The following is a 27,515-nucleotide window of genomic DNA, read 5'->3' on the forward strand; positions in this document are numbered from 1 at the left end:
ATCATTCTTATGTATTTCTTTTTAATAGTTTATGGACATGTCATATTTAATCCAACAAACTTTGCTTACTTTTATCTCACAACTATATTCATTTAATGACACAGGCTGTAAGAGTTAAGACTGTATTTTTATTTTTTTAATTAAGAGACAGAAGAATGTAGAGTTAGAGCCAAGAGCTAATTACGAAGTCATGAAAAGAAATAACTTTACAGTTTTTCCACAAGTGTTTTTTCAACATTGTTCCTGTGTCTCATCTAGTTATTATACAGAATTTTATTTCAGATAAAAGATATGTAATTCAGCAATTATAACTAACTCATATTTTACTAAAACTCCTAAATTAGTAAAGAAAACACAGTGGAATCCATTTAGTGGCATGTCTTAAGGCTGGGTGAGTTTAAAGATACAGTACAAACAAAGGAGCTCCAGAAAACTTTTTGAAAAAGTATCTCAGCATCAGTCAGCTCTCCTCTGAAAGATTATAAACTCAGAGTAATTTGAAAAATTATAGTAACGTAATTATTGAAGTGTAAATATGTTCAGGACCCATGTCTTTTAACAAATAAACTAACCCAAGATACGTTTTAGCTTACATAAGTAAACACCTGATCAGTAAATCTTCTCCAGCTCAAAGGCTGTTTTTCATAATAGGAGGAGCAGATTTTAGAATGATAGCAGTCATTATTTGACAGGGTATTTAGTATGGTATTTACTAAGTTTGCTACTATTCACTAAGTTCATTGCTTAGAATGCACTTTTCCCCCCCCCCAGCTTTAATACAGTATAGAAATATATATTTTTTTCTTATAAAATCTAAAATTAAATTAAAATATGGTTAATAATGTTGAGTTTCTAGTGGGAGTAACAAAGGATTAAGAAAACAAACAAACAAAAAACCCCACCTTTAAAATACTTAGTTATTGACAGGAAAAAAAACCAGGAATTTTCACTTCCCTTTTCAAATTCTTGTTATTCTGATCCATGCATATTGATTATTTTAGATTCAAATCCATATAAGAATTTGATACATTTATATTTAAATGAGAACTTTTAAATATTTTTAATAGGAAAAAATCACTGTTCTTAAGCTATCTTTAGTATTAGTCTTAGGAGTCAGAAACAGAAAACATTTCAAACAATGAGTAAGAAAGATTTTATTTAGTTGTGAGGTCTTCTTACATAATCATTTTTCCCTCATTATTTTTAATATATAAATAGTAAGTGTTAATTATGAATAAAAGTGAAGCATTCAGTAACACTTTATTATAGACTAAAAATGTTAGAATGTATGCAATTTCTTTTGCAATCTAGTGAGGGTTTCTTCTTTTTCCCCAGAAATACATCACTCTTATATGCACATATAAAGACTAGTAACTCATTATGTCACAATTCTTTTTGTGATCCAGTTGTATCTTAGTCTTCTTTCTTTGCTTGTAGCCCTTGGCTTCATCTTCTTAAAAATAAAACACACACAAAATTGAATCCACATTGAACAATTAGTTTTTTCATAAAAAGGGAAAGCATTGAAAATTCTGTGGTGGAAAGGTGTTATATTTTAATCTGTCTTTGCAAGTCTCTGCAGCTCTAGTTTGTGATTGAGTCTCCTAGCTACTAAAATTGCTGTAAATAAATAAGAAAAAATATTTTATTTAAGCCTGATATTGCAGGGAAAGATGCTTGTGATGCAATTATTTACATAAATACATTTTGTTAAGTATTATCTTGGAATGTGTTCTGTAAAATTTAATGTTTAAAGTTCCACTCACCCTTTATCAATTTTATTTATTTATAAACTTCTTAGCTTAGTGTTTATATATTCTTTTGAGGGTGCAGCTACAAAATATATTTTTAACCTTGTCAGCTGCATAATTTCCTGTATCTGTGTGTTTATTGAAGACTGGGACCGGGAGAAGTTACTTGAAGCATGGATGTCTAATCCAGAGAACTGCTGCCAGCGTTCTGGGGTTCAGATGCCAACTCCCCCTCCAAGTGGGTACAACGCCTGGGACACGCTCCCTTCTCCACGGACTCCACGCACCACACGCTCTTCTGTAACTTCCCCTGATGAAATCAGCCCCTCGCCGGGAGACATTGAGACAGCTGTGGTAAGTTTATAGTCACAGAATTATAAATTACATGTTATATATATAGCGTATAATTATATGTCTTATATATATGATATAAATCCGTCTGAAACTCGCAGGGCAAAAGAGCTTATTCCTAAGCACAGCTCACCTATGTGGATGGTGGAGCTGTGGCACCATCTCCTTCTGCAAATAAAGTTTGTAAAGGCGTGAAGTGTTTCTCATTCCAAAACTGGTGAACAGAGAAGCTGACACCCTAAACGTTCTGCATAATAACACAATCAAGCATCTGGCTGATACAAAGCACTCTCTTTTCACCTTGACTGTCACTCACAATGTAGCATTTTAGCCAGCTACAGTCACATCAATGCACTTGGCTCTTTTGAGCCTCTCTTCTCATCTCATACTTATCAAGATGTTCACTTCCATTGTATCCATTTCCCTGAATGTACTCGGTGCTGTGAACCCTGCCTTTTGAAATTTTTTTCTTTAGTAAACAAAATCTCTTTGTCTGCATTTTGAAATGTCAGCCCACTGGTGTACTGTAAGCTTATAATTACTTTTACTATGTGTGGGCTGCTTCAAGCAGTTTACAAGGCTATTGCAAATTTGAAATATGAAAGAGCCTTTCATTGAAATCAGTGTGGTTCTTTTGGAAGACAGAGTTCTCCTTTTAATAATCTGCAGCTGCAGCACTATAAAACTTTTGCTCCATGACCTAAGCATTTTTTTCTGAGATACTATATGCATTCTTGCAAATTGTTCATCCCTAGATCTCATATTAAAATTAAGATTTTGCATTCCTGCATAGAAATCTTGTATTTCTTTAATTGTAAAATGCAGAAAAAGAAGCTGTATAGGCAAAATAATATTATCGTACATATATTTATGTTTGTAGTTAAATATTGTCTGGGAATATTTCCTAATTTAAAAGTGTAAAGAAAGAATACACTTCGTCAGTTTGACATTTTGTGTTTTGTTTTTCATTGATGGTCCATAGGCCAAGAATGCAGGTTTGGATAATGATTGCCATTCTAGAGTTACTGTATCTAAAACCAAATCCAGAGTTAAACATTTAGTATTTCTGTTAGCTTAAAAACCTTATGAAGAGCTACCAAATAATATTTTTTAAATTTTGGTTATGAAGGAGTACATATTTTTCTGAAGTCTTTCCTTTTGGTAGAAAAGTTAAAACTAAAAGGAGCAGATAAAATAAAACCACAAGCTATAAACCTCCTTTTCAGATTTTGCATTTGCATCCTATTTTGTAATTAAACTGTTCCAGTAAATGTTCTGTATTTGGTATTTTGACCTGAGGACTTCATTGAATTCCTATTTTAAAGTTACATTTTAAACAAAATTGAAAACTCCTATAAATTTAGTAGTGGACATTTTTAATGCAGTGTCAACTTCTAAAATACCTAATTTTGGCAAGACAATAAGCTGAAAAGACTGAAACAATAAATGCCTTCATCAAGTTTTGCCCTTTAAATGCTGCCTTTTTTGGTTTGTTTCTGTTTTGGCTGTAACAGAAGTGCTTTTAAAAAATGGTGTACCATAGGCTAACTTTTTGAAAATGTCCTACTTGTGTATAATATCTAATGTATTGAAAGTTGAAGAAATTTTCATGGAATCTTTGTTCCATTTGTCAATTTGTACTCCTTGAGGAACAGGAATATTTATTTTCATGTCTAACTACAAGCAATGAGCAGTTTCATCCCTAAGCTTATAAATGTTTTTAGAAAAAGGGTCTCAATATTCAGTGTTATTTTTTCTACAGTACCTAGTTCTATAAAATACAGCAGTGGTATCTTCTGTTGCAGTATTTGCAGCTTATCTTACTTATTTTGATTGAAAGCCTCAAAGTATTTTTTAAAATAGAGTATTTATGTAGATTATTACTTAAAATAGTTACTCCTGTTGCACAACCAACTTGCTCCACCTCAATTTGGACCTCATTGTCTGAGATGGTTGTAAACATTTCCTGTAGCCTTTGTCATCTCCAAACTCCATTTCTTGTTGCCTGTGAAGCTGATGAAAAACTCAGGTTACTCTTGTCCCTAGAACTCTTAACTCTGAGGTCCCAGCGCTCCACAGCACGAAGCACGTACTGAGCTAGAAGACATGATGGAAGGCACCCGAATGTGTGTTTGTGCAGAGATACCTAATCTTTCCCATTTCTATTTCTGTAGCTTAAAAAACTTATTTTCTGCTTACAGTTAGATTTTTTTTCCCGTACTGAACACTAATTTAAGTTTTTGCTGAGGTTTTGAAACGCTTTGGCGTATTTCTTAATCAGAAGTGTTTTTTTCATCTACAGTGTGACATTTGCATGTGTAATATTTCTGTGTTTGAAGACCCAGTGGATATGCCTTGTGGACATGACTTCTGCAGAGCATGCTGGGAGGCGTGAGTACATGTACTTTTCTATATTTTGAGACACTTTCATACTGGCCATTTTGAAAAGGAGGGGATGGATACCATAAACAGCTAGTGCTGGGGTTTACATTTACTAAATGAAGTACATGCTTAATTCTGTTCCTTAATTTAGCACACTAAACTTAGGCATCATAAATTGGTTTCCAGTCAGAAAAGCGATTAAAATTGTTTCTTATATTTAAGGTTAATAACTTAGGAGTAGATTCGGCTTAAAAGTTCTATTAATGTAACGCTTTTGTTACTCCATGATAACAAAAGTCAGAGTAGTCATGCTGGTGGAAAAACTTACAAATGGATAATTATGCTAGTATAAATATGAATCATACTTCCCAGGAATAATTGCAGTGCCTTTATATTCATCTTTGTCCCCATTCAGGGGATTGTACTACATGAACTGTACCACACTAGAGTCTTGTTATAGTGTTATATCAGTACAGCTAGTCCTGCTGTGGCTCAGCCCAATTTACATGAACCCATTCCTCCTTCGATAAGGGAGAGCACTTTCTCTCCCAAATGAGCTTTTAGAATGCGGTTAGTCACGCTTCTGTTGTCTGTCAAATTGTTATGCAGTGATGTAAAAGTGACCAAGAAATCACGGGCTTGACATGGTGCTTCTAATTTGGGTGCTGGGCTCTGTGTGGCAGCCTGTGCCAACACTCAGAGCTACAGCCCGACGCCAGGCACGTGCTGGCAGCACACACCCGCGGCGGGGGGTGTCTTCCTGAGCCAGGCGCTGCAAGTGAGTCACATCAATGCCAGGGATGAGTTGTCTCACTTTCAGGTGTGAATCTAAGATAGGGTGTCTCTGCCTTAACTGTTAAAGGATCCCAGGCAGCTAACTTAGAACAGCTGCCTCTCCTTTAGATGATTAAAGTTAGATGAGATGAGTATCATCCTTGATGTCAGGTTAATAAGTAAGTTACAACCTTTAAACTAAGCGACTTTATGCACTGTTAGTCCAAGTCCAGCTTTCAACAGATTTCTGAGTTCATTCTGTCTTGCATTCTGCTGCTTAGGGACTATAAAGTCCAAGAGCAGACCTATTTTGACTAGCACAGTTGTAAATATTAATTGCATATCAAATTAATTATTTCCTAGATTAATTACACTTACATGTTGCATTTCTGATTTAAGTTAGAAGGCTGAGTTTAATTAAACATTGCATAGCTCTCTCTGATAAACAGTGAGGACAGAAACTACAAACACAGGGCTAAGCATAGCTGATGGTGCTCACTTTTCAACCATGACAGTGTTCTTTTAGTTTTTTTAGTTACACTGTTCATCATATCTGTAGGCCTTATGAGTAGAAAGGGGTATTTCCTATTCTTTGTTTAAAAATTTATAATATGAATATCTGTGAACCTAGTACAAAGTATTCAGCAGTGTTTTAATATTCACTTTATATTCACAAATACTGACTGACAAAATTCTGGCAGATTTTTGAACCTGAAAATTCAGGAGGGTGAAGCTCACAACATTTTTTGCCCAGCATATGATTGTTTCCAGCTTGTGCCTGTAGACATCATAGAAAGTGTGGTTTCCAAGGAGATGGACAAAAGATACCTTCAATTTGATATTAAGGTAAAGTGTCACTTGAACTGTATTTCATTTTATACAAACTTAAAAATTCTATAGGAAATGCTGCATTATAACAGTAACCTTCCAAGTAGAAATTCATAAATTAGTATGTACACTGAATTATTTGCTCTCTTGCATACCCTAATATAAATGTTTTATATACCTCTGAGAAAAAGGAAAGAACACTATAATTATTTCTTAAGAAGAAAGGCAGTATTTCCATAATGTGTAAGCTCATGCAGTATTAATGGAATCATTTGATCAAACTAATGTTCATATCAGGTGATACGAAGCTTTTAATCTGCCAGACTGGTTTGTGTTAGCAATCTGAAATTTTTAAGAGTTTTTGGATTATCTTTATTAGCAAGAGACTGTTTACATTCAGAAACAATGTCTGCTTCCATTTAAGAAAAAATTATTAGTACAAGTGAATTAATTTTTTTCCATCCAGTGCTTGATACTATTGCTATTTGTAGGAAGAGAAGTAGAAAAATCTTGATTTGGTTTTCCTGATTGATTTTTTTGTGTTTATTTCTATCATTGCAACTTGTTTTTAAAAGCAATCTTATAATTCACCTTATTTTTCTTTTATACTAGTGTAGTAATGAACTAGTCTTTGAGATAATGTGCTACTTCATCAGTGGTGGCAGGGCAAAAGAAAGTAGAGAAATATTCTTTCATTTACAATGAAGTACTTTCTCTGTGTGATGAGTCTCTGTAATACACAGTGTCTTACACAGTGAGATGCAAATTAAATTACCAGATCTGATTAATCTTTTACATCTTCATATTTCAATTGGCTGATGATCTGCATAGATTTGAAAAAAAGTAGTGAAAGTTCCTTTTCCTCCTCATTTTTCAGATGTAAGTTTTACAAAATAAGACAGGCTGCATTAACCAAAAAAAGAATGGTGGTAAATTCCTGAGTTAGTCTAGTTCTGATTTCAAGTTTATTGCAGGTGGGATATATTATGGGAATTTTTAAATTTTTAATTCTTTTCAACTGCAAGTCAGTTCTGTTAATGAGTGTATTGCCAGTTCATATGTAGTAGAAGTTTACAGTAAGCCATATCACAAAGGAATCGACTTGCACACATTGAACATTTTGTTTGGGATATAAGTAATTTACATATTAGCGTAAGTCTGCAGTACTGTTGTTATTTTTTTAAAAATCACATTTTTAAGGTGGGGATAAAATTCTTCCCTTTTTATAACTATTTTTAAAGCCTACCAGAGTAGCTACAAGATTGTCCTTATGCTTTTTGGCTTTGTTCCTTCAAAGGAAGTTGATGAGTACAAATTCTTTTATATCAATGATGAAATCTGATCTTATGTGGTAAAATATTTTCCCTTTTTTCCCCCAGGCCTTTGTTGAAAACAATCCTGCTATTAAATGGTGTCCTATACCAGGCTGTGAAAGAGCAGTAAGGCTAACAAGACAAGGATCAAATTCAACAGGATCAGATACACTTAGCTTCCCTATGCTAAAAGCCCCTGCTGTAGATTGTGGAAAAGGACATCTTTTCTGCTGGTTAGTAATGGAAACTCATCTACATCTACATAAACTCATAGTTACAGCTATTCCAGGGATTCATTTAAAAGTCCCACTTAGAACTAAGCATGCAACAGAAATTTTTGTAAGATGGGATATGACTGTACCATCCTGTACTTAATAACATCTAGTGCACAAATATTTTAGTATTTTGGGGCACAGCAAAGGCTTATCATACTGTCTTATTATTGGCTCTTTGTTAGATGCGGAACAGTGGTGTGGAATGTTGTGATGTTCTTTTCTGAGGGAACAAGAAGCTGGATATTGGTGGAGGGTTTTTTTGTCCCCTCCAGTTAGTTTTAGTATAATTGAATCATGGCACATTCTGTATTGTACAGAAAAGCAGCAGTTTTTTGCTTTTTCTGGATTTTGGTAGAATCACATCAAAGTAGCAGGAGTTTGAACAGGAGTATGAAGGCCCTTTTGCTTCATACAAAGCTAATCTGTTGGCACAATTCTTCCAATCATTGTTTCACTTTTCCTTTGCATTATCTTCTGTTGAGTCTTAAGATGAAAGCAAGCTTGAGAAGGAGTAAAAAGCTGTAAGTTTTTTAAAAAAAACATCCCTCAGGTTGCCTGTCTTCAGCCCTTCCAAGGAAAGGACAAAATCGGTATCAACAAAAGCAAAAAAGTGGTGGGACATTTTTCTGAGCAAAGAGCAAAGCCCTATCCTAGTTCCTTGAGATTATCAGACTGACAATTCATGACTGTTGTAGTGGGACATCCTTTTCGCTGTTGGAAAATCAAAAAGGTCAAACCAAGTTTAGACAGGCAAGCTGAGAAATCCTGCTTTTCATTTTTCAATCGAAACCATGATGCAAGAAGAAGAGATGCTGAATAATCTCCTTGATTCAAAATATCTTAAGACTCTTAATGAAAGATGCTCTGATTTTAGTTCTTTCTCCATATGAATGGAAAGGAAGAAGAAACAAGAGGAAAGTAAACATGAAACAACCACAAAAGCCAGAATACATAAACTTCTCAGGAGGAGGTTGTTCACAATGGATTGAGAACTTGGAAAGAAGCAAATCCTGTGGAAACAAAGCAAAACATTTTTTTACCAGTGACCATTTAACAAACCTTAGTACTTTTCCACAAAAAAGTACCATCCTCTCATCCTTGCATCCGATTACAGAAAATCATTTTTTTCCGTTAACCTGAAGGACAGAGCTTGAGTCCACTTTAGTGTAATATTGACATGGTCCTTCAGACCGTGGAAGCTTCTGCTTCCTTTACGTCAGCTGAATTACCCCAGAATGTCTTCTGAGTGTGAAAACGTCCTCTGAGTGCTTAATGCTTATGATAAATGTGGGGTTTTTTCTGTTTTCTGACAGTATTCCTGAATTCCTTTTATGTTAATGCTTTGAGATACTGCACAAGCAAATACAGTTAACGTCTTGAAACAGATCTCATTTTAGCAGCAAAATTACCAAGAAGGCCTTTCCAAGGCTCTTTTTTCATCCCCACAAAAGTGAATGAACCATCAGCAATGGCAAGAAGGTTCTGCTCACTTAGAGGACATTCTGGTGTAATTCAGCCCTTGTAAAGGAAGCAGGGCCCTAATGAGATGCAGCCAAGAGTGTTGAGAGAGCTGGCTGATGTTATTGTCCTACCACTGTCCATCAATTTCAAAAGACCATTGCAAACAGGAGAGGTGCCTGAGGACTAGGGGAAGGCAAATGTCATTCCAGTCTTCAAAAAGGGCAAGAAGGAAGACCCAGGAAATTACAGACCAGTCAGCCTCACCTCCATTCCTGGAAAAATGATGGGGTAGCTAATTTTGGAGGTCATCTCTAAGGACATGGAAGAGAAGAATGTTATCAGGAGTAGTCAGCATAGATTTACCAAGGGAAAATAACGCTTGACTAATCTGATAGCCTTCTATGATGTTGTGACTAGATGGATAGATGCAGGAAGACCAGTAGATGTAGTCTGCCTTGACCTTAGCAAGGCTTTTGGTACAGTCTCCCGTAACATCCTTGTGAGCAAGCTCAGAATACGTGGGATAAAAGAATGGGTAGTGAGATGGATTAAGAACTGGCTACACAATAGAGCCCAAAGAGTGGTGATCAGTGTTGCAGAGTCCATCAGGAGACCTGTAACTAGTGGAGTCCCTCAGGGATCAGTGCTGGGTCCAGTCCTGTTAAACATCTTTATCAATGACCTTGATGATGGGACAGTGTTTTCTCAGCAAGTTTGCTGATGACACGAAGCTGGGAGGATTGGCTGATTGACCTGAAGGCTGTGCAGCCTTTCAGCGAGATTTGGACAGGCTGGAGAGCTGGGCAAAGAGGAGCCTGATGAGGTTCAACAAGAGCAAGTGCAGAGTCCTGCAGCTGGGAAGGAACAACAAAATGCACCAGTACAGGCTAGGAGGTGATCTGCTAGAGAGCAGCTCCATGGAGAAGGACCTTAGAGTCCTGGTAGACAACAAGTTATTCATGGGACAACAATGTGCCCTAGTGGCCAAGAAGGCCAATGGTATCTTGGAGTGCATTAAGAGGAGTGTCTCCAGCAGATCAAGGGAGGTTCTCCTCCCCCTCTACTTGGCCTTGGTAAGACCTCACTTGGAGTATTGTGTCCAGTTCTGGGCTCCCCAGTTCAAGAGGAACAGGGATCTACTTTAGAGAGTCCAGCAGAGGGCTACAAGGGACTGGAACACCTGCCTTACGAGGAATGGCTAAGAGACCTGGAGCTTTTCAGTCTAGAGAGAAGACTGAGAGGAGATCTAATCAATGTCTATAAATACTTGAGGGCTGGGCATCAAGGAGGTGGGGACAAGCTCTTTCACTTGTGCCCTGTGATAGGATGAGGGGCAATGGACTCAAACTCAAGCACAAGAAGTTCCACCTCAACATGAGGAAGAACTTCTTTACTGTGAGGGTTACAGAGCACTGGAACAGGCTCCCCAGATAGGTGTGGAGTCTCCTTCTCTGGAGACATTCAAGACCTGTCTGGATGCCTTTCTGAGTGATCTGCCCTAGTTTTCTTGTTCCTGCTCTGGCAGGGGGGTTGGACTCAATGATCTTCGGAGGTCCCTTCCAACCCCTAATATTCTGTGATTCTGTGATTCAGAGGTCCTTGTGTAATGAAGCTTGTTTGATAGCAGACTAGCAAGTGGGAAAAAAGTTGAAACCGTTGCCATAACCTTTTATTTGTTCCTGCATTCCTGCTTAAGATGTGGACAAGATCTATCAGAAGACTCTTGATGTATTTTCTGAACCTGCACTGCAGAGAGCAGTTCACCATTGGATCTTCAGAAAACTTGCATATGCTCTGATGCAGCTGGTGCCCATCTGAAAAATGCTCCCTCTGAATTATTTTTGTTTGATGTGGCAGACGTTGGAGGCTATTTGCTGCCATTCCAGTAAAAAAGGGAGTCATGACAAATCCAGACTCCATATTGACACTCTACACCCAAGCACCATCTGGAAGCCATATATCTGCTGTTCTGCTGTAGCAATTACCATCCTTGAAGCCAGTAGTAACTTCAAGAGAAGCTCAGGGGACTCATTTCTCCACTGTGTCCATGTAACTAAGTTAAAGCTCCTGTTTCAGAGTGGAAGGAGTAAACATCCATAAATACTTAATATCAGTGCTGACGGGCTTGGGTCTTTTTTTAGATTGAAAGCTTGTTTCTAGTTAACGAGTATTTAATACAACTGAAAAGATACAAGTAATACTACATGAAATTCATTTCAGATACAGCAAACTACCTAGTTTTGGATAATCTCTTTACTCTGGTTAACCTTTATCAGAGAAACTATACTAGCACTTTGTGGCATTAAAATAATACCCAGACATAACTTAAACAAACTGCAAATCAGATTATTTATTTCAGGTTGTAATTTTCAAATGTGAGCACGTAGTCTTAAGAGTATTTAAAAATAATGTCAATTGGTCATTTTTTTATCTTCCTGACTTAATTAAGCATTGACTTGCTAAGTTTCCATGGTTTTAGCTTCAACTGATTTTAACTTTAAATCTCTAAATGATAAGTTATTGTATGTACACCTTCATTTTCAGGGAATGTCTTGGTGAAGCACATGAACCTTGTGACTGCCAAACATGGAAGGACTGGCTACAGAAAATATCTGAAATGAAACCAGAAGAATGTGAGAGTCATGCCTGAGGGGGATTATTTTTTTTTTCTGTTGTTGTTATCTTTGGGTTTTAGAGGAATTTTTTAGTTGCATTAAATAAAAACTCCACATGGGTTGAAAAGTAGTAGGGTAAAAGGGGAAGAAAATTAAACCCTTGAATGAGGAGCTGCTTCACACATTAATTGCTTATTAGGCAGGAGCAGTGGTAGACCACTCTCCCTGAACCCATAAATCCCTCCCCATAAATCTGCATGTGGTTCAGCCAGGGCATACAGAACTCTTTTCCCTTCCTCTTACAGTTTCATTTCATTAATGCACTGATTTATTCCTGAGTACAACTTTATTTGTCCTGGGCAGTTTTGAATATTTTAGCCCAGTCTGCACTTCTGTTTGAGTTATATTCCATGTGGTTGTTCGTGTTTCTGTAAAACTAATTCAGAACAACAGGTGACAGTAGTAGTAAGGTTGAGGATGAGTTGCAAGGGAATTGTGGGGAATGGTGTGATGATAAATAACTTTTACTGAAAAAAATAATAAAGGTTGGGTTTGTGCAGGACAGGCATTTTCTTGGTCAACAGAAACAAAACAAAACAAAAAGAATGATTAAGAGTAATTTGAACAAATACAAACTTAACTGGGTTTCCATAGTTCAGAGCTTTTTCCGTAATATGTTATAAATACTATGGAAATCATAGAAAATTTTAAAAGGAGGCAAAATACACCATACTTTGTCAAACTGTGCTGATTTTTCTCATATATGTATTTGCTCATTTCTGTATTATAAATGTCATGTATCATCTATATACATTTGTTTAGAAATACGTGTGGAGATATAGATAAATAATATGTGTAATAATATCACATATAATATTTGTAAACTAGGAGTTGTACATATTTATGTATGTCAGATACATAGTGAAGAATTAGAATTCTCTCAAGAAACAGGTAAACATCTGTCTTTTGTAACCTGATTATCACAAAGGATTACACTTAGGTACACTTACATTTTCAACTTGCCTGTTTTTGCATGCTTCACATCCTCCTGTCACCCTCAAAAAGTGGTGGGTGTGAGTGAGGCTTATGAGGATGCTGCCAACTGCCTGTGGTTGCTGACAAACTCCAAACCCTGCGCCAACTGCAAGTCTCCAATTCAGAAGAACGAGGGCTGCAACCACATGCAGTGTGCAAAGGTAAGGACGGGGAAAGCATAATTCAGGTAGTGTATGTTATGTATACGTTTTAGGACCCCCAAAACCTCTAAATGTCATTCCTGAGATCTGATGGAACCTGTTGCAAGAATTAGACAATTCGCAAATGGCGGGTTCCATGTAGAGAATGTTTAATGTTTAGTGAAACCTGGCAGATGATTGAAATTTCTTAACCACCTAAGAGTTACTGGCAATACAGCATGAAACGTAAGGAAACAGAAGTAATTGGTAGTTTAATAATCATTAGTGGTGTAGAAGAAAATATTTTTAGTTGGCAGAAGATGAGACATTTTAAGGAGTGGTAAGCTCTGATGAAGGTTTTGCCTTACTACATTTTTGTTTTGCATTATTTCTCTAACATAGCAACAAAACAGAGACATTTAAATGGAAACCTGTAAACAGGAATTAATCAGTAGGAATGAAAGACAGCAAAGAGTAATTCCAAAAGAAACTTATTGGTGACAGCCGCCAGAATATGAGTCATGAGCTTGCACTGTGGTACCAAAATAGAAAAAAATATTTTTTGCCATGAGTTCTGTATCATTTGAGAATGATTTTTCTCTCAAATTAGTTATATCTTATGTAACTATAGCTAATATCTCTTTGAGGAACACCATTAAACATAAGAAGGTAGCACGCACTTTACCTAGTTGGCCTCCAATAAAAAGCTAAGAGATTTAGAAAGTAATTTTCTTTGTTTTTCTGGAAATGGGTTAGTCTCTTTCCATTGCTCTGCAGGTCCCATTTTCTTTATATTACTGTCACATTTTCTCTGTCTCTCTGTGATAGGAATTGAAAGTTGGGGCTTTTTTTCATGTCATTTATTTGGTTTTGTCTGCGGCAGCAGGGAACAGATTCTCCTCCACTTTGGTTTGTGCTGAGTTTGCTGTTGTTGGTTTTTTTTCATAAATTATTTTTTAAAGAGCTAATAAATTCCATAATACTAAAAACTGTAAAAGGCACATTGCTGCTGTTTTTGCCACTGAGTTCATCTGAGTGTGGCTTCAGGCTGGAGAAGACTTTGGCCATTAAACACTGTTACATGCGGATAGTTTTATTAAGTACTGTTCTGAGGCACTGGCTGACAGCCACAGCTCTCTCTTCTTCTTTGATGCTATAAATTATAAACAGCTTAAAGTGACCTTAAATCTGTCAGATTACTTTTGTGGGGGAGAAATCTCTGCCTACAGAAGCTGCCTGCAGGGCTGACACAAGGCACAGTGGACACCTCGAGTGTCTCTTCCTCTGCTGAAGTAAAGGTCTGTGAGGGAGCTTCTGCCTGTGCTGCATTAAGGTCTGCTCAAGCTTAATACATGATGGGCTACGACTGCCTCTTAGCAGCTAGCAGGTACTTTGGTGTAGAGGAGGATACTTCTTACTCATAAAAATCACATTTCTGTGTTTAAGCAGGCGTCATGCTGGTTTATGAGCCCAGTTTCTAAGGAGACAGGCTTAGGTAGTCCTGCTGCCTCTCAGTCTCCTTCCTGTAGTGTTTTTTTTACCATCTGCGTGTGCCTTGAACCAGGTATGAAGGAACAGGAGGGAGTTCACAGATACTAAATTACAGCAAGTTTCATGAAACTTGGCAGCTGTATGGTGCAGAGACTTAATTTGTACTAGTACCAAGAAAGAGGCTGAAATACCTCCTCAGCAGTTACCTCTTCTGCTTGGCTCAGACAGTGGCCAGACAGCACATGTGATTTGTTAAGCCCAGGCAGTGCTGCTGCATGGCTAGGTGATCACAAAGGCACATGAAACAGAGCTCAGGGGTTTGGGAGATGTGTAGGAACAGATGGTGTGGTTTCAAGTGTTTAGTGAGACTGAAGTATTGGAGGAGGGTCTGGAACACTGAGTGAGTCTCAGGTTTTTGACTAGGCTTTTGGAGATGTGAGAGATTAGAAGACAGATACAGTAGAGTGATCATGGAGGGAGGTAATTTGGGAGAGGTGAGAATATTGCAGGAGGAGCATATACACATAAATTAATAGGAAGTCAAGCTTTACTCATTCTGTTTCTTGAGGAAAAACTTGTTTCATAATGCTTTTTTAATGTTTTGTAATTTTTTTTCTTACAATGAATATGAGTGTTTTCGAATGATGGGCAAATGATGCAGTGGTGCACACTTCACATTTTCATACTTAGTTCTCAGCACTCTTACCATTTTCTATAAGCAAGCAGCTTGAAAAAAATGTCTCAGAACAAAGAAAGTGCAGCACAATAGCAAGAAGAAATACCCTGGTCTGCCTTGTTTTTTAGAAGAAAATCAGCACCATTGGTGACACAAAATTGGCAGAAGTACAATGCAAGTATTAGATTTAATTTCTTCCTGTAAAATATCTAATTGACTGTATAAAACATCTACTGATGAACACATCTGGTATGGACTAGGTATTACTGGAAAGGTTAAAGTTATCAAAGAGAGAAAAAAATGCGACTTAATATATCCAAATTAAAATATTAATGTCTTCATATTAATGATTTTGCTTCATTTTTTCAGGATTTTGGTTTGCTTATCTGTAAAACAGATAAACACGGTTCACCAAGTCATAAAGTCTTTTGCCTGTCCATCCATAAATAGCTTCCAATTATTTTGAAATAAAGTAGCTAAGAACTCAGTGCTGAGTTCAGAATATTTCCTACAGTTTAATCTTCTCTGATGCAGAAAAGCCTGGATAAGCCAGATCTCTTTGTAAGGTGTTACCTGTTTGGAAAGCTCTCTACTCAGTTGATGCAGAAGAGGCTCACCTTGAAGTGATCACTCTTCAAAATTTATGTTCTGTTTTCTTCTCTCTAGCTTTAGTAATTGTTACTAATATTTTGCATCAGGAACACTGCACGACAAAAATACCAGTAAGCATGGTTTTCTGAGTGATGCTAGGAAAAAAATAACTCTTTCTCATGAACAGTTTATTTGTCACTTAAAAATGGAATTGTCTTTTTTAAAACAAAAACAAAACCTGATCAGCTGTGTTTATAATTTGATTTATTTAATCCACTGAAAGCTTAACTTGTAAATCCAACACAACCTTGTGATCCAAAGAACAAAAACTATGACTGACATGGTTTGATAACTCAGATCTTATGTAGTAAGGAAAATAGGATGGAGGCTCCTCAGAAATTGTTTTGACATAAGCACACTCAGAATTATGTTGATTCAGTTGTTAATGGAGGAATGATGATGAGTAACTGCAAAACTACAATGTATCAACTTTTTTTTTTTTCCTCTCTTATTCCTTGTTTTTTCCTGAAGTGCAAATATGACTTTTGCTGGATATGCTTAGAAGAATGGAAGAAACACAGCTCTTCCACTGGAGGCTACTACAGATGCACTCGCTATGAGGTTATTCAACATGTAGAAGAGCAGTCCAAGGAGATGACAGTAGAGGTAACAAATGAATGTGTATGCTTGAAAAGTAGGACTAAGGCTGCCTTTTTCTATTTAAGTTTCATGAAAACTCTTCCAAACCTAAGTTCTGAATGGAAAAATACAAACTTAAATCTGTTAAAGAGACAGAAAGAAAACACTGCTTATTTGTGGATAGAAACATAAGATTTGGTTCTGCTTTTCTTAGCTTTGGTAACAACCACTGGTGAATTTACTCAAGTCGCTTGCTGTGGTATGGTTTTCCTCTGTGAAATGGGCATGCTGCTACTGTAATTTGCTGCTGTGCAGTAGGAAGAGGTGCCTTAATTTGGGCATTTGGAAAGTCTACCTAAATAGCATGCTGACACAGTGTATCAACTCTTTGTTTATGGTATTTGCAGACTTGTAAATTTCAAAAATCACCCTTGTCTCTTTCCTTACATGGCACTCATCAGCATTGTATACAGTACTTCATGAACAGTCGGAACAGAAACAGTTGGTTAGGTAATTATATCTAATGGTGACTGTTAAATAATAAGATTTATCTTGCTTTCTTTTGTTTCCCCATTATTTTTCAGGCTGAAAAGAAGCATAGAAGATTTCAAGAGCTTGATAGGTTTATGCACTATTACACAAGATTTAAGAACCATGAACTTAGCTACCAGGTGTGGGTCAAGTCATTTTTACTGATTTTTGTTTGTATTTTATAAATTCAAAAATAATAATTATTGTATTGTTTTATTATTTTTTCTAGTTAGAACAGCGCCTTCTAAAAACAGCCAAAGAAAAGATGGAGCAGTTGAGTAGAGCTCTCAGTGGAAGTAAGTATTTGCTGTCATCTGTGAGTTTTATTTGAAAACAAATTAACTCTGTTGCAACTGAAACTTTTTTTTTTTTCGGGTAGAGCTCACATCAGTCTGCTGTGTGATGTGGTTCCTCCACTATTAGAATTCATAAGTAGTGGATGAAAGCTAAATGTTCAGTAAATCCTATGTATTCTAAAGACTTTAGAAGAAAGTAGCATTAGCAAAAGAGAAACTGGTTTTTTTGCTTAATTCTTGTAGTACGAGCACTGTAGTCATTGAGAACTTGCTGCTGTTTACTTGCAAATTATTAATAGACATGCACGTAAACTATTATTTTGGAGGAAAACTTATAGTAAAAGAAATGCTGATATCAGCAGGAAAATATTTTCACAGTGCTTGTATTTTCTTACAGCTGAGGGAGGCTGTCCTGATACCACATTCATTGAAGATGCAGTACAGGAGCTTCTAAAAACTCGCCGCATTCTTAAGTGTTCTTATCCATACGGATTCTTTTTGGAGCCTAAAAGCACAAAGAAAGAAATATTTGAACTTATGCAGGTAATGCATGCATATATTTTGCTTTTCTTATGTTACTCTTATTTGTAATACTAGTTATGGGTGTATTTTTGCTGGCGTTGTAATGTAGAACTGATACACATGGTGTTTATTTGTAACCAAGTTGGAAAATGAATGCGTTTTTATTACTCTGTGACAAAGTAGGTTTTAGTTCAAATTTAGAATGAATTAAAAACAACACTTTTCTGGATAGGGATAAGGGATAAGGACAGGTGGTAGGGGAAAAAAAAAGAAAATTATTTACTGTTAACCTGCTTTTCTGAAGGTAATATTTTACCTTCAGTCTTCATCTCCTTCTCTAGCTCCTCTTTCCTGACTTTTTCTACTAATGTGTCTGAGAAGTGGTGGGGACAAAATTGAGGGAATACCTGGCTGTCAGTGGCATCTGCCTTCTTTCCTTTTGGGCCCTCAAACATGTTCAGTAGGTGTGAGTGCAGAGCATCTGCTCCAAGCTGGAGGACAGCATGTAGGTTTCTAAAAGGGTAGGCTGGAAGGGCAGACATTTTGGGGTATTTTGATATTTCAAGTGGTAATTCCAGGAAATGGATATCATCCTGCTCAGTATTGGTGGTGTAGAGCTCTGCCCGATTTTCATTTCACTGTAAAATTATTTTATTTGTTTATTACTTTTTTTCTGTATGTTGTTAACTATTGCAGACAGACCTAGAAATGGTCACTGAAGACCTTGCACAGAAAGTGAACAGGCCTTACCTTCGGACTCCTCGCCATAAAATCATCCGTGCAGCTTGTCTCGTGCAGCAGAAGCGGCAGGAGTTCCTGGCCTCCGTGGCCCGTGGGGTTGCTCCTGCAGACTCCCCAGAAGCACCCAGGCGCAGGTAATTCAAGCTGAATGCTCTGCACCTCTTCACTGGGAGCTGCCAGGGTGGGTGAGTCCACTGTCAGCCTTTGACAGTGAGGTGGAGCTGATAAATGTGGTGGCTGTAAATCACCATGTAGAGACATTTTCCTGGACATTTGATCCTTGTGGAGTTACAACTTTTTACTGGGGAAAAATGTTTTTGAGAATCACTGCTCTGTATGCTCTAACCTAAATTGCTTCCCCATTTGTAATATATTAATGATTAGATGGCATGGCTTCTATTTCACGTTTTTCCTTCAAGTCACTGCATACCTGGTACACTGCAAAAGTCTGCAAGTACTTGCTAAAAATATCAAGTAGTTCTGAAATAGTCAACAATTTAATTCTATGGTTTCCTAAATTAATTTTGATGTGAGAATTAAAACAGAAGATTTGTTAGATTTAGAGAGTTACAGTTGCACTAGTTTTTAGATGTTGCAGATTTTGAAGCTCTGGAGGTTGTTCATGCTTTGTTCTACTTCTAAACTTTATGGTATATCTTTTCACTTTATAGCTTTGCTGGTGGAACATGGGATTGGGAATATTTAGGATTTGCATCCCCCGAGGTAAACTATTTCTTTTTCTTTTTTTTAACTTAGTTCTGCATATTCTAGAAACACAGGTATGATCACAGTGTGCATGAAGAGCTTCCTTATTTCGATTCAAAGCATTTCAAGCTGGTTTAAGCTTACCATTTTATTTATTTCACAATAGAAGGAAATATATGCATAGGAAATTGTGCAGTGGCTCTAAACAATGCCTCTAACATGGCTGTAGTTATTTAAGGTGACATTAGACAAGCTGTGTTGTATTCATAGTTTTCCAAGTACATAACCAGTTTTTAAATTGTGTATAAACTGGTGTCTATGTGTTGGGAAACTTTCAAGTAATAAATGTATGAAACTCTGTGATTACTTTTGAATGCAACAGAAATTCAGCAGAGTATGACAAAAAGTCTTCAGAAATTTCCATCCTTCTATAACTTTTTAACAAGAATATACAGGCATACACCTAAATATTGTTAGCCATTTTAAAGTTTATGTATTAAAGCAGGATGGAAATTGCATACTGAAAACTACTGCTATTTAACCAAGAATGAAAATTGTATTTTTTAAAGTGAATATTCCACTGTCTTTATATGGGAAGGAGTAAATAATTTTCAAGACTCTGCACTTAAATACAAGAAGCTTCCTATAAAGGTTTCCTTTATAATCTTTATTTTTATTTAATACTTTGAGAACATTAGATTAAAGTGTTCAGTTAGGAAGGAAGCTTGATTTCAACATTTCCTTGACGCTGTTTTCTTTCTAGGTAGTAATTTTAAAGCATCCTGGAAAACTCCATGAACTTTTTCTATATATTTCCTTTGCTATTGTTGTTGGTGAGCATCATGCTGGTGATAAAATAGCTTGCTTCTCTACAAAAGATCAACTTGCTTCTCCTGTCTAGTTCCTCTAGTCCTTTCTTCTGAAATAATTCCACATTTTATAATATGAAACTCATTGGGATGTTGCTGTATCACCAGTGGAACTGGTTACGAGAAAAAGCTGATAAGAACTATGTTGATAAGCTGTTTAGCAGGAGGTGCCATTGGATTTGTGCTTAGATGATTGCTTATGAGTTTTTATCCTTTGTCTCCATGTGACTCTGTATGATGCAAGTTGGTTTCTTTGCTGCATAGCTATCCAGGATACTTGCAACCACCTCTGCTAAAGGAACTTTGTAGAATTAATAATGGTCATCTTTATTTTACTGAATTTCACTACAAATTTTTTTACATAAACCTTTATTGACAAGCAGTAGAATGTCTTTGTATGCCAGATTATTACAGAAAGCAAAATCTTACTGTTTTTTGCAAGGAATGCTGCCTCTTAGACACCATTGTGTGAAACCATGATGTTCCTTCCCAATAAAATTAAAACTCCTGTTGTTCACATCTATAAAATTGTTCCAAGTAATCACAAATCAAATTTTATCAGTAGCAATCGAGATATCTTTCCAAAGGTTAAAAAGCAACCAAAAGTCAAATGACTGTCAGTAAAATCTGTTATTTTATTGCAAACAGATAAAAGATCTGATTTGACTAATAGATCTTAGTGTTCAGTGATCACTTCTCATTATTCCTTATCCAGTTCATAGTTATATAATTATATATATTTAAAATAACTCAGTTATATTTTTTCATATAAAGATACGATTTTCTGTTGTTTGGGCTGCCTACTACCATAAGGAAATCCCTGAGCTTCCTACAATATGGAAGAATATTTTAGGAAAGAATCACATCATGTTTGCCCTAGATTTTATTCTGTTCCATAGGCTAATAAGCATCTGCTTGGAGACAGAATAAGATTTATTGTGTAAGAGAAATGACACTTCTGGCTTTAAATTTTAGATACTTTGGATGTTGAGATATTCTAGGATGAAGAGTAAATTTAAGAAAGGAAAGTAAGGGTAATATTATCTTTCCCAAGTCATTTGGCCAAACAAAGCCTGGGTATTAGGGAATAAAATAGCAATATTCTTTTCCAAAAAGAAGTGTTAGTACCTGTATGTATATTGTTGCTATTTTGTGTAAAGGAATTAATTGAGATTAACAAGAGATCTTAACCTACATAGTCAGATTCAGTGTCAGCTATACTAACCAGAAAGCATATCTGGAAATTTGCCTACATGCATAGAACTGGTTTCTTAAAATTAAGGAAAGGTGTAGAAATCAAAGCATTTATTTCCAAGTATTAAGATTATTAATCCTTGGGATATTAGCTTGATGTGGCCAAAAGGGAGTATTTTCCATAAATGTTATATAAACTGTCTTTGATAAATACACAAAATGTGAGAAATTACAGGCTGCAGGAGTTCAAATCCATATGGTATGGCTCATTAACAGCTCAAGATAGGCAAAAATAGAGATTTGTAATTCCTGGAATAAAAATCCATCAAAGACTGCTCAATACAAGAGTATCAGCTGTGGCTTAAGAAGTTCCTCAGCCATGGTGTCCTGAAGGCTGGGAAAAGTATAACCAGTCCTAGTGTGTATCTGCCAGCTTCCTCTAGTCTTCCAAAGGTTATTTTCTACTGTCAAGTGCTGGCAACAGGGATTCTGATAGATAATCTATTGGTCTAATTCAGATTGGTTTTATGTTCTGAAATCACTAGGTATATTTTTATAAAAAGTGAGTTGATGTGTGTGTATATAAAATTAATCATCGCAGCTTTTAAACAAAAAATGTGTACTTGGAATTCTTTAAAAAAGGGAGATTGCAAGTATTAATTTTGTTTTTTCTTTGCTAATTCATTATTTTATAGATCTAGGATTACCTTGGAATTTTTCTATTATTATTTATGTTACGCATTGCATGGTATAACTTGCAATTTATTTTTCTGAAAACAGGTGATTTTATAATAAGTTTATAAAATCACACATTTTTTTTATAAGAATGTGGTGCTTGTTACATCAGAAAAATATTACTGCATGCTGCCCTGTATTTTGTAACCTTTGGTTTATGCAGGAATATGCTGAATTTCAGTATCGGAGGAGGCACAGACAGCGTCGACGCGGAGACATGCACAGTCTGCTGAGTAATACTCCAGATCCTGATGACCCCAGTGAGAGTACCTTAGGTATGTTCCTGCCTGGGGCTGTTTTTTGTCTCTTCCTACTTCAGAATATGTTAGTAATGAGCACAGCTTTGTTCTTTTGTGGATGCACTTTGAAGAAGTCTCAAATACATTACTGTATTTTCCAGGATCCGATGTAAAGGCTTATTTTTATGTGATCTTAGGAGTGTTGCTGACTTCATTGTGGCTGCTCCCCTTTTTAAAGAGAAATGCATTGATCTTCCCACTAACAACTCCTCAGCTATTGAGAGCAGGTTTGCTCTCATTCTGAAGAAATGCTGATGGCCACATACTTCATATGACAGTCTTATCTATATACCAGCTCTTTTATGCCAATTAAAAGGACTAATTGTGCATAATGAGTGTAGAATAGGGTTCCCCTGCTACAGGCCTGATAATCATAAGGCTGTATTCCCAAACCCTGCTCAGAAACTCCTGTATTGGTGGAGACAGCCGGGAAACAAGTTGGCAAAGGCTGCCACCACTTCCAGCATGTTGCTTTTCTAAGCAGTGCTATGGCTGGTGGCACAGTCCCTTAAGGTCACTGTAGCTTGGCTTTCTGGGATGTCTCCATTCTGCCAGGGGCTTTTGCAACATTAAAAAAAGTAGCTAGAATCTAAATCATATTCTGACACTGTTTCTTCAGAGCTGCCAGTTGTGGGCTCAGTCTCTAAGTCATGCTGCACAAACTCTTATCTCTGTGTCTGATGAACTTAAGTCGTACATACAGCTTGTCCTTTAAAAACACCAGGAGAAATCCTTTGCTGGTGAGAAATAAACAACTGCATTCTTTATTTTAGAAACAGTAAAAAAAAAAACCTTGGTGAGCTTTGGTTCCTTCCCTGTTATAAGTAAAATGCAAAACTAGCATGTTAGTTTGAGGACTATAATTTGGCTGAACACTTGGATATTGTAGTGATGACCAGTATCTACTGTTAAAGCATGCAAGAGAGAAATAGTTTGTCTCAGCTCATCTCATTTAAAGTTTTGAAGTGGAAAATTCCATTTTTCAAAATCAGAAGAGTTACATTCATTTTTATTAGAGAGCAGACTTTCTGCAAAGAGCATTTTACTTCTATTTCTTGTTGGTTGTTTTTAAGAAAACTGCAATGTCAGTGATTGCTGAGGTATACAGTAATGACTCAATTCTGCTGCAATGTTATGGTAAAAATTAATGTAATGTTAATATTACAGCTGAGTTGTTGTCTTTGAAACAACAAAGAAATTGCAAACTTTAGTTGTAATCCCCTCTGTAAATGCATCCAATATTGTGTCCACGTGCAGTATCTTCCAGGACTTGCCATAAATCTTTTAGGTGCCTTAGAAGCACTTTCCCCTCCTGCCAGCAGGCTCGTGCTCCTGATGGCATATCCCAGCCTTTCCAAGAGAAGAAGAAGGGTATTGAGAGCAGAAAGGCACAAATGAACTAGGCAGTCACTCCTAAAACAGTGAGACTGGTGTTTTGGCACTGTGTGAGAGCTGGTATGGAAGGAATGTTTCAGATTATTTAGTTCAGAGTGAATAAAGGAGTAAAATTACAGAGGTGGAATCCAACAGGAAGGAAGAGGTTCTGTCAGTAAATAACAGTGAAAGCTTCCTTGCTAGTTCTTCAACCATTTTTGTTTTAATTGCCCAAACAGACACTCAGGAAGGTGGCAGTAGTAGAAGACATGGCACCTCCATGGTGAGTTCAGCTTCTATGGGTATTCTGCACAGCTCTTCGCTTCATGACTATACCCCTGTCAGTCGCTCTGAAAATCAGGATTCTCTTCAGGTATCTCCCCTAATCACTTTTCCATTCTCTCTGCTCTGTTTGCTTCCTCTGCTCTGCTTTTCTGTATCCTTTTGTCTCTCTGAAAATTGTCTTAATTCTTCAATGAGAAAGGGAGAATCTAGGACAACGAACGATACACACACACTGGTAAGAATTGCTAACGAATCACTAATGTAACAATAGTCACAGTCAAATTCGGTTGTCAACTGTGTCAGTCATAATTGTTTCTGATAAATGACATGTAGGAATAATGAAATAATTCCAGATGTGAGCCAAAATTACTTCTAAGCCAAAATATGTAATAAGATCAAAGTTTTATTCTAAAAGCAACTTTATGTATTTCCACAGGCTCTGAGTTCTTTGGATGAAGATGACCCAAACATCCTGCTAGCTATTCAGTTATCATTACAAGAATCTGGCTTGGCCATAGATGAAGAAACTAGAGACTTTCTAAATAATGAGGCATCTTTAGGAGCAATAGGTACCTCTTTGCCTACAAGATTGGACCCTGCTCCTATAAGTATAGATAACCCAAGAGGTGCTTTGAGCAGCTCTGAGCTCTTAGAACTTGGTGACAGTCTGATGAGACTAGGTGCAGGCAGTGATCCTTTTTCAGGTGATCGTCTTCATTCCCACCCCTGCGGTGACACAAGAAGTGGATTATACTCAACATCTAGTGATGCTGATTCCAGCAGTCAAGATCCCAATACCAGTGAAAATCTACTTGGAAATATTATGGCCTGGTTTCATGACATGAACCCACAGAGTATTGCTCTGATCCCCTCAACAAGTACAGAAACAGATGAGGATTCACAGCAACCCAGTACTGAAGATGGGTCAGCAGGGCAGCCAAATATTACAGACCCAGGGCTGGAGCCTCAGGAGGAGCATGCACTGTTTGAGGATGCACTTAAAAATGAAGGCAGAGGAACCCAAACAGAGGAAGTCACTTCTCAAGAAAACATTATTCCAGGTGAAATGGTATCACAAAGTGGTGATAATAACAGAGAGGTAACAAGAACCCTGGATGCTTCAGGAGATACTTTGAGTCAGACTCCTCAAACCTCAAGTGAGTGGATTGAACATGTGCATCTGGTATGAACGCAAACTAAACCCGGAGTAAATGAATGGCAACGACAGATGGTACAGTATGTGGAGTAAGCATTATGGAGGCTTTGATCCACATAATTACAGCTCAGTTGTAACCACTGACGTAACAATGGATATGTAGGAGCTCTCTTGAATTGTAGTTCTTCATAATAATGTGAACCTTTCAAGGAATATCCTTTGCATTTAATTAGGTAGTACTTGCCTTTTTGCTCTCAATTAAAAGGAATAATTAGGTTGTATTCCACATTCCTAATATAATGCAGCATCTGTTTAGCCTTAGGTTGATGATCCTTAACTTGAAAGTACAGATTAAAGGCTTACACTGATTATTTTCATTGGTTTTCCTAAGAAATAGTTTATTCAATTTTTTAGAACTCATTCTTTTACCGAAGTAACATTTAGCAGTTCATTTGGGTTTGTTTTCCATAACTTTTCCTCACCCCTTTTTCATTTTTGTTAGCAGTGTGAGCAGAGGTGTATTTAATGCTTCTCTTTAGTACTGCTCCAGGAACAAGTTTTAGGGGATGTACTTTCCCATTAAAATCAAGGATTTTTTCATGTCTATTTCAGTCCAAATGTGCCAAACTGTGAATAGTTAGCTGGCAGTAACCTAACAAAACAGTGCAGTGTTACTCTATCAAACTAATCCCACAATTCTTAGCAGTGAAAGAAACCACTGGGTAGCATTGCTTCTCTAAATTTAACTGGCATGTGTTGCCATGGTGACTGCATTTAATTAAATGTAGCCTGTATCTTAAGTTAAAAAAACCTAATGCTGCTGTTAAACAGTTATTTTAAATATTAAAATACAGTGAGTTAGCAACAGCTATGCTGTATTTTAAGAGACACTTTAATGGAAGTGCAATCATAGTTCTTTGTTTTCATAATTCTACAAAGCATTCTATGCACTAATAGTGCAATTACTTTTAATTATAGCATTTTATAAAAATATAGGAATACAGAATTTTCATATATTAGCCAGTCCCACAGTTAAAGTTCAGATGACACATTCTGCTCAACATGTTATGGTGCCTTTGCCTAACCCAACTGGAGAGTTGCCACAGTTAAACAAGTAATTCAAATTCAGTGTCTGTTCTGGAGTAACTATGCTATTAATTGCAAAGACCTCCATAAAACCACCCATGGCCTTGCCTTTACAGTAAATAACTAAATGTTCAGTCAGTGTTTTTGCATAAACAAAACACTGCTAGGTATTTGTTCAATTGCACAATATTCATTTGCTGTGTGATTAATGTTTAGTGTAAAAAAAAAATTTTTTAAGTACAAAAAATAATAATAATAAAAAAAACATTAAAACCCCTTTTCCTAGTTGTTGTACCGTGAAAAAAAATAATACTGGTTTTAGATTTGCTTAAAAGCATCAGTCTACAGTTAGTGAGATGCAATGGTACCTTATGTAATTACAACTAGAGTAAGTTGTTGAAATGGCTGTTTTAATTACATATAATCAAAACTTGTCATAAAACAAGCAAATTGCATACACTCCGTTTTAAGTTCTGCTTAACTGTTACCAGAGATTTGTTGATTTGATAAGATATAAAAGTTTATTACTACTGAGTGTGTATAGGCAAGTGTCATGATAGCAGAGTTTATGTATTGATTACTGTGAGTTCAAGTGAGTGTTTTGGTAACTAATTCATGCAAATCCAGCTTCTGAACCTTGCAGTCACAAGGTTCGTATTAGTAAGAATGAAATAAGAATATTTTACCCTTACCCCATAAAAAACCTAGTTTGTTTTGCAAGCATCTTTAGAGAGAATGAAATAGAATAGTCTCAAATAATTTTCCAACTTTTCCTCTAGCTGCCCTGACATAATCATGACATCTTTGAGAATACCTATTTTAAATTGTTCTGTGGTATAAAATCCTTCAACTTAAACAGTTCTTCGTGAGCTATCATCATGAATTGGTCTGAAAGTTGTCTAACTTAAATAACGTCCTTGAATTGTAATTTCTGAATAGAAAGATCCTCTCAAAAAGATTACGTATTGCATTGAGATGTCTTGCAAAGTTACAGTAAGGTATGTAAGAGTGCTCTCTGTGAAGATAGTGAAGTTTGTGGGTTCTGGTTTTTTTGTAATTTGGTTAGGTTGTGCAGTATATCCATTGTTTCTGTGTTACTCTTAAGAGCATGAAATTAGCCTATTAAATTTGTATTTTCTTGGTACTTATTTTAACACCATAGTCATTGACTTTACAATTCAAAAATAAAGTTTGGCAAGACTATTTTGTAAACCTGTTAATTTTATAATGTAAAAAAATTACTCTAACCTTGAATTGTTATTTGCACTTTCATAGTCTATACTTGATACATTCCCACTTTATATACAAGTAGGATACTACAACCATGTAGATGTTTGGCCAAATGAATGCTGTTAATAATATGTAAAATTCTTTGATTAAACATTTATTACTTAAACTAA

At 36.3% G+C, this 27,515-nt stretch overlaps 1 protein-coding gene across 11 annotated transcripts in view; it reads left to right on the forward strand.

Annotated features, from left to right (window-relative positions):
• ANKIB1 (ankyrin repeat and IBR domain containing 1) overlaps window positions 1-27,515 on the forward strand; it is a 91,407-nt gene extending 63,892 nt beyond the window's left edge. For 9 of the 11 annotated variants that reach the window (XM_051612943.1, XM_051612945.1, XM_051612946.1 and 6 more), the window contains 15 exons: window positions 1,897-2,105; window positions 4,405-4,493; window positions 5,960-6,104; window positions 7,466-7,632; window positions 11,680-11,768; window positions 12,816-12,946; window positions 16,215-16,349; window positions 16,907-16,993; window positions 17,083-17,149; window positions 17,547-17,692; window positions 18,368-18,546; window positions 19,084-19,135; window positions 22,079-22,190; window positions 23,828-23,961; window positions 24,310-27,515. In XM_051612943.1, the coding sequence (XP_051468903.1) occupies window positions 1,897-2,105; window positions 4,405-4,493; window positions 5,960-6,104; window positions 7,466-7,632; window positions 11,680-11,768; window positions 12,816-12,946; window positions 16,215-16,349; window positions 16,907-16,993; window positions 17,083-17,149; window positions 17,547-17,692; window positions 18,368-18,546; window positions 19,084-19,135; window positions 22,079-22,190; window positions 23,828-23,961; window positions 24,310-25,062 (2,495 nt within the window). In that variant the 3' untranslated portion in view covers window positions 25,063-27,515. The remainder of the gene's footprint in view (window positions 1-1,896; window positions 2,106-4,404; window positions 4,494-5,959; window positions 6,105-7,465; window positions 7,633-11,679; window positions 11,769-12,815; window positions 12,947-16,214; window positions 16,350-16,906; window positions 16,994-17,082; window positions 17,150-17,546; window positions 17,693-18,367; window positions 18,547-19,083; window positions 19,136-22,078; window positions 22,191-23,827; window positions 23,962-24,309) is intronic. The other 2 variants (XM_051612952.1, XM_051612950.1) reach the window with 2 other exon arrangements.

The sequence above is a fragment of the Apus apus genome, chromosome 2 (genome assembly GCF_020740795.1).
Source record: "Apus apus isolate bApuApu2 chromosome 2, bApuApu2.pri.cur, whole genome shotgun sequence".
Taxonomy (NCBI): Eukaryota; Metazoa; Chordata; class Aves; order Apodiformes; family Apodidae; genus Apus; species Apus apus.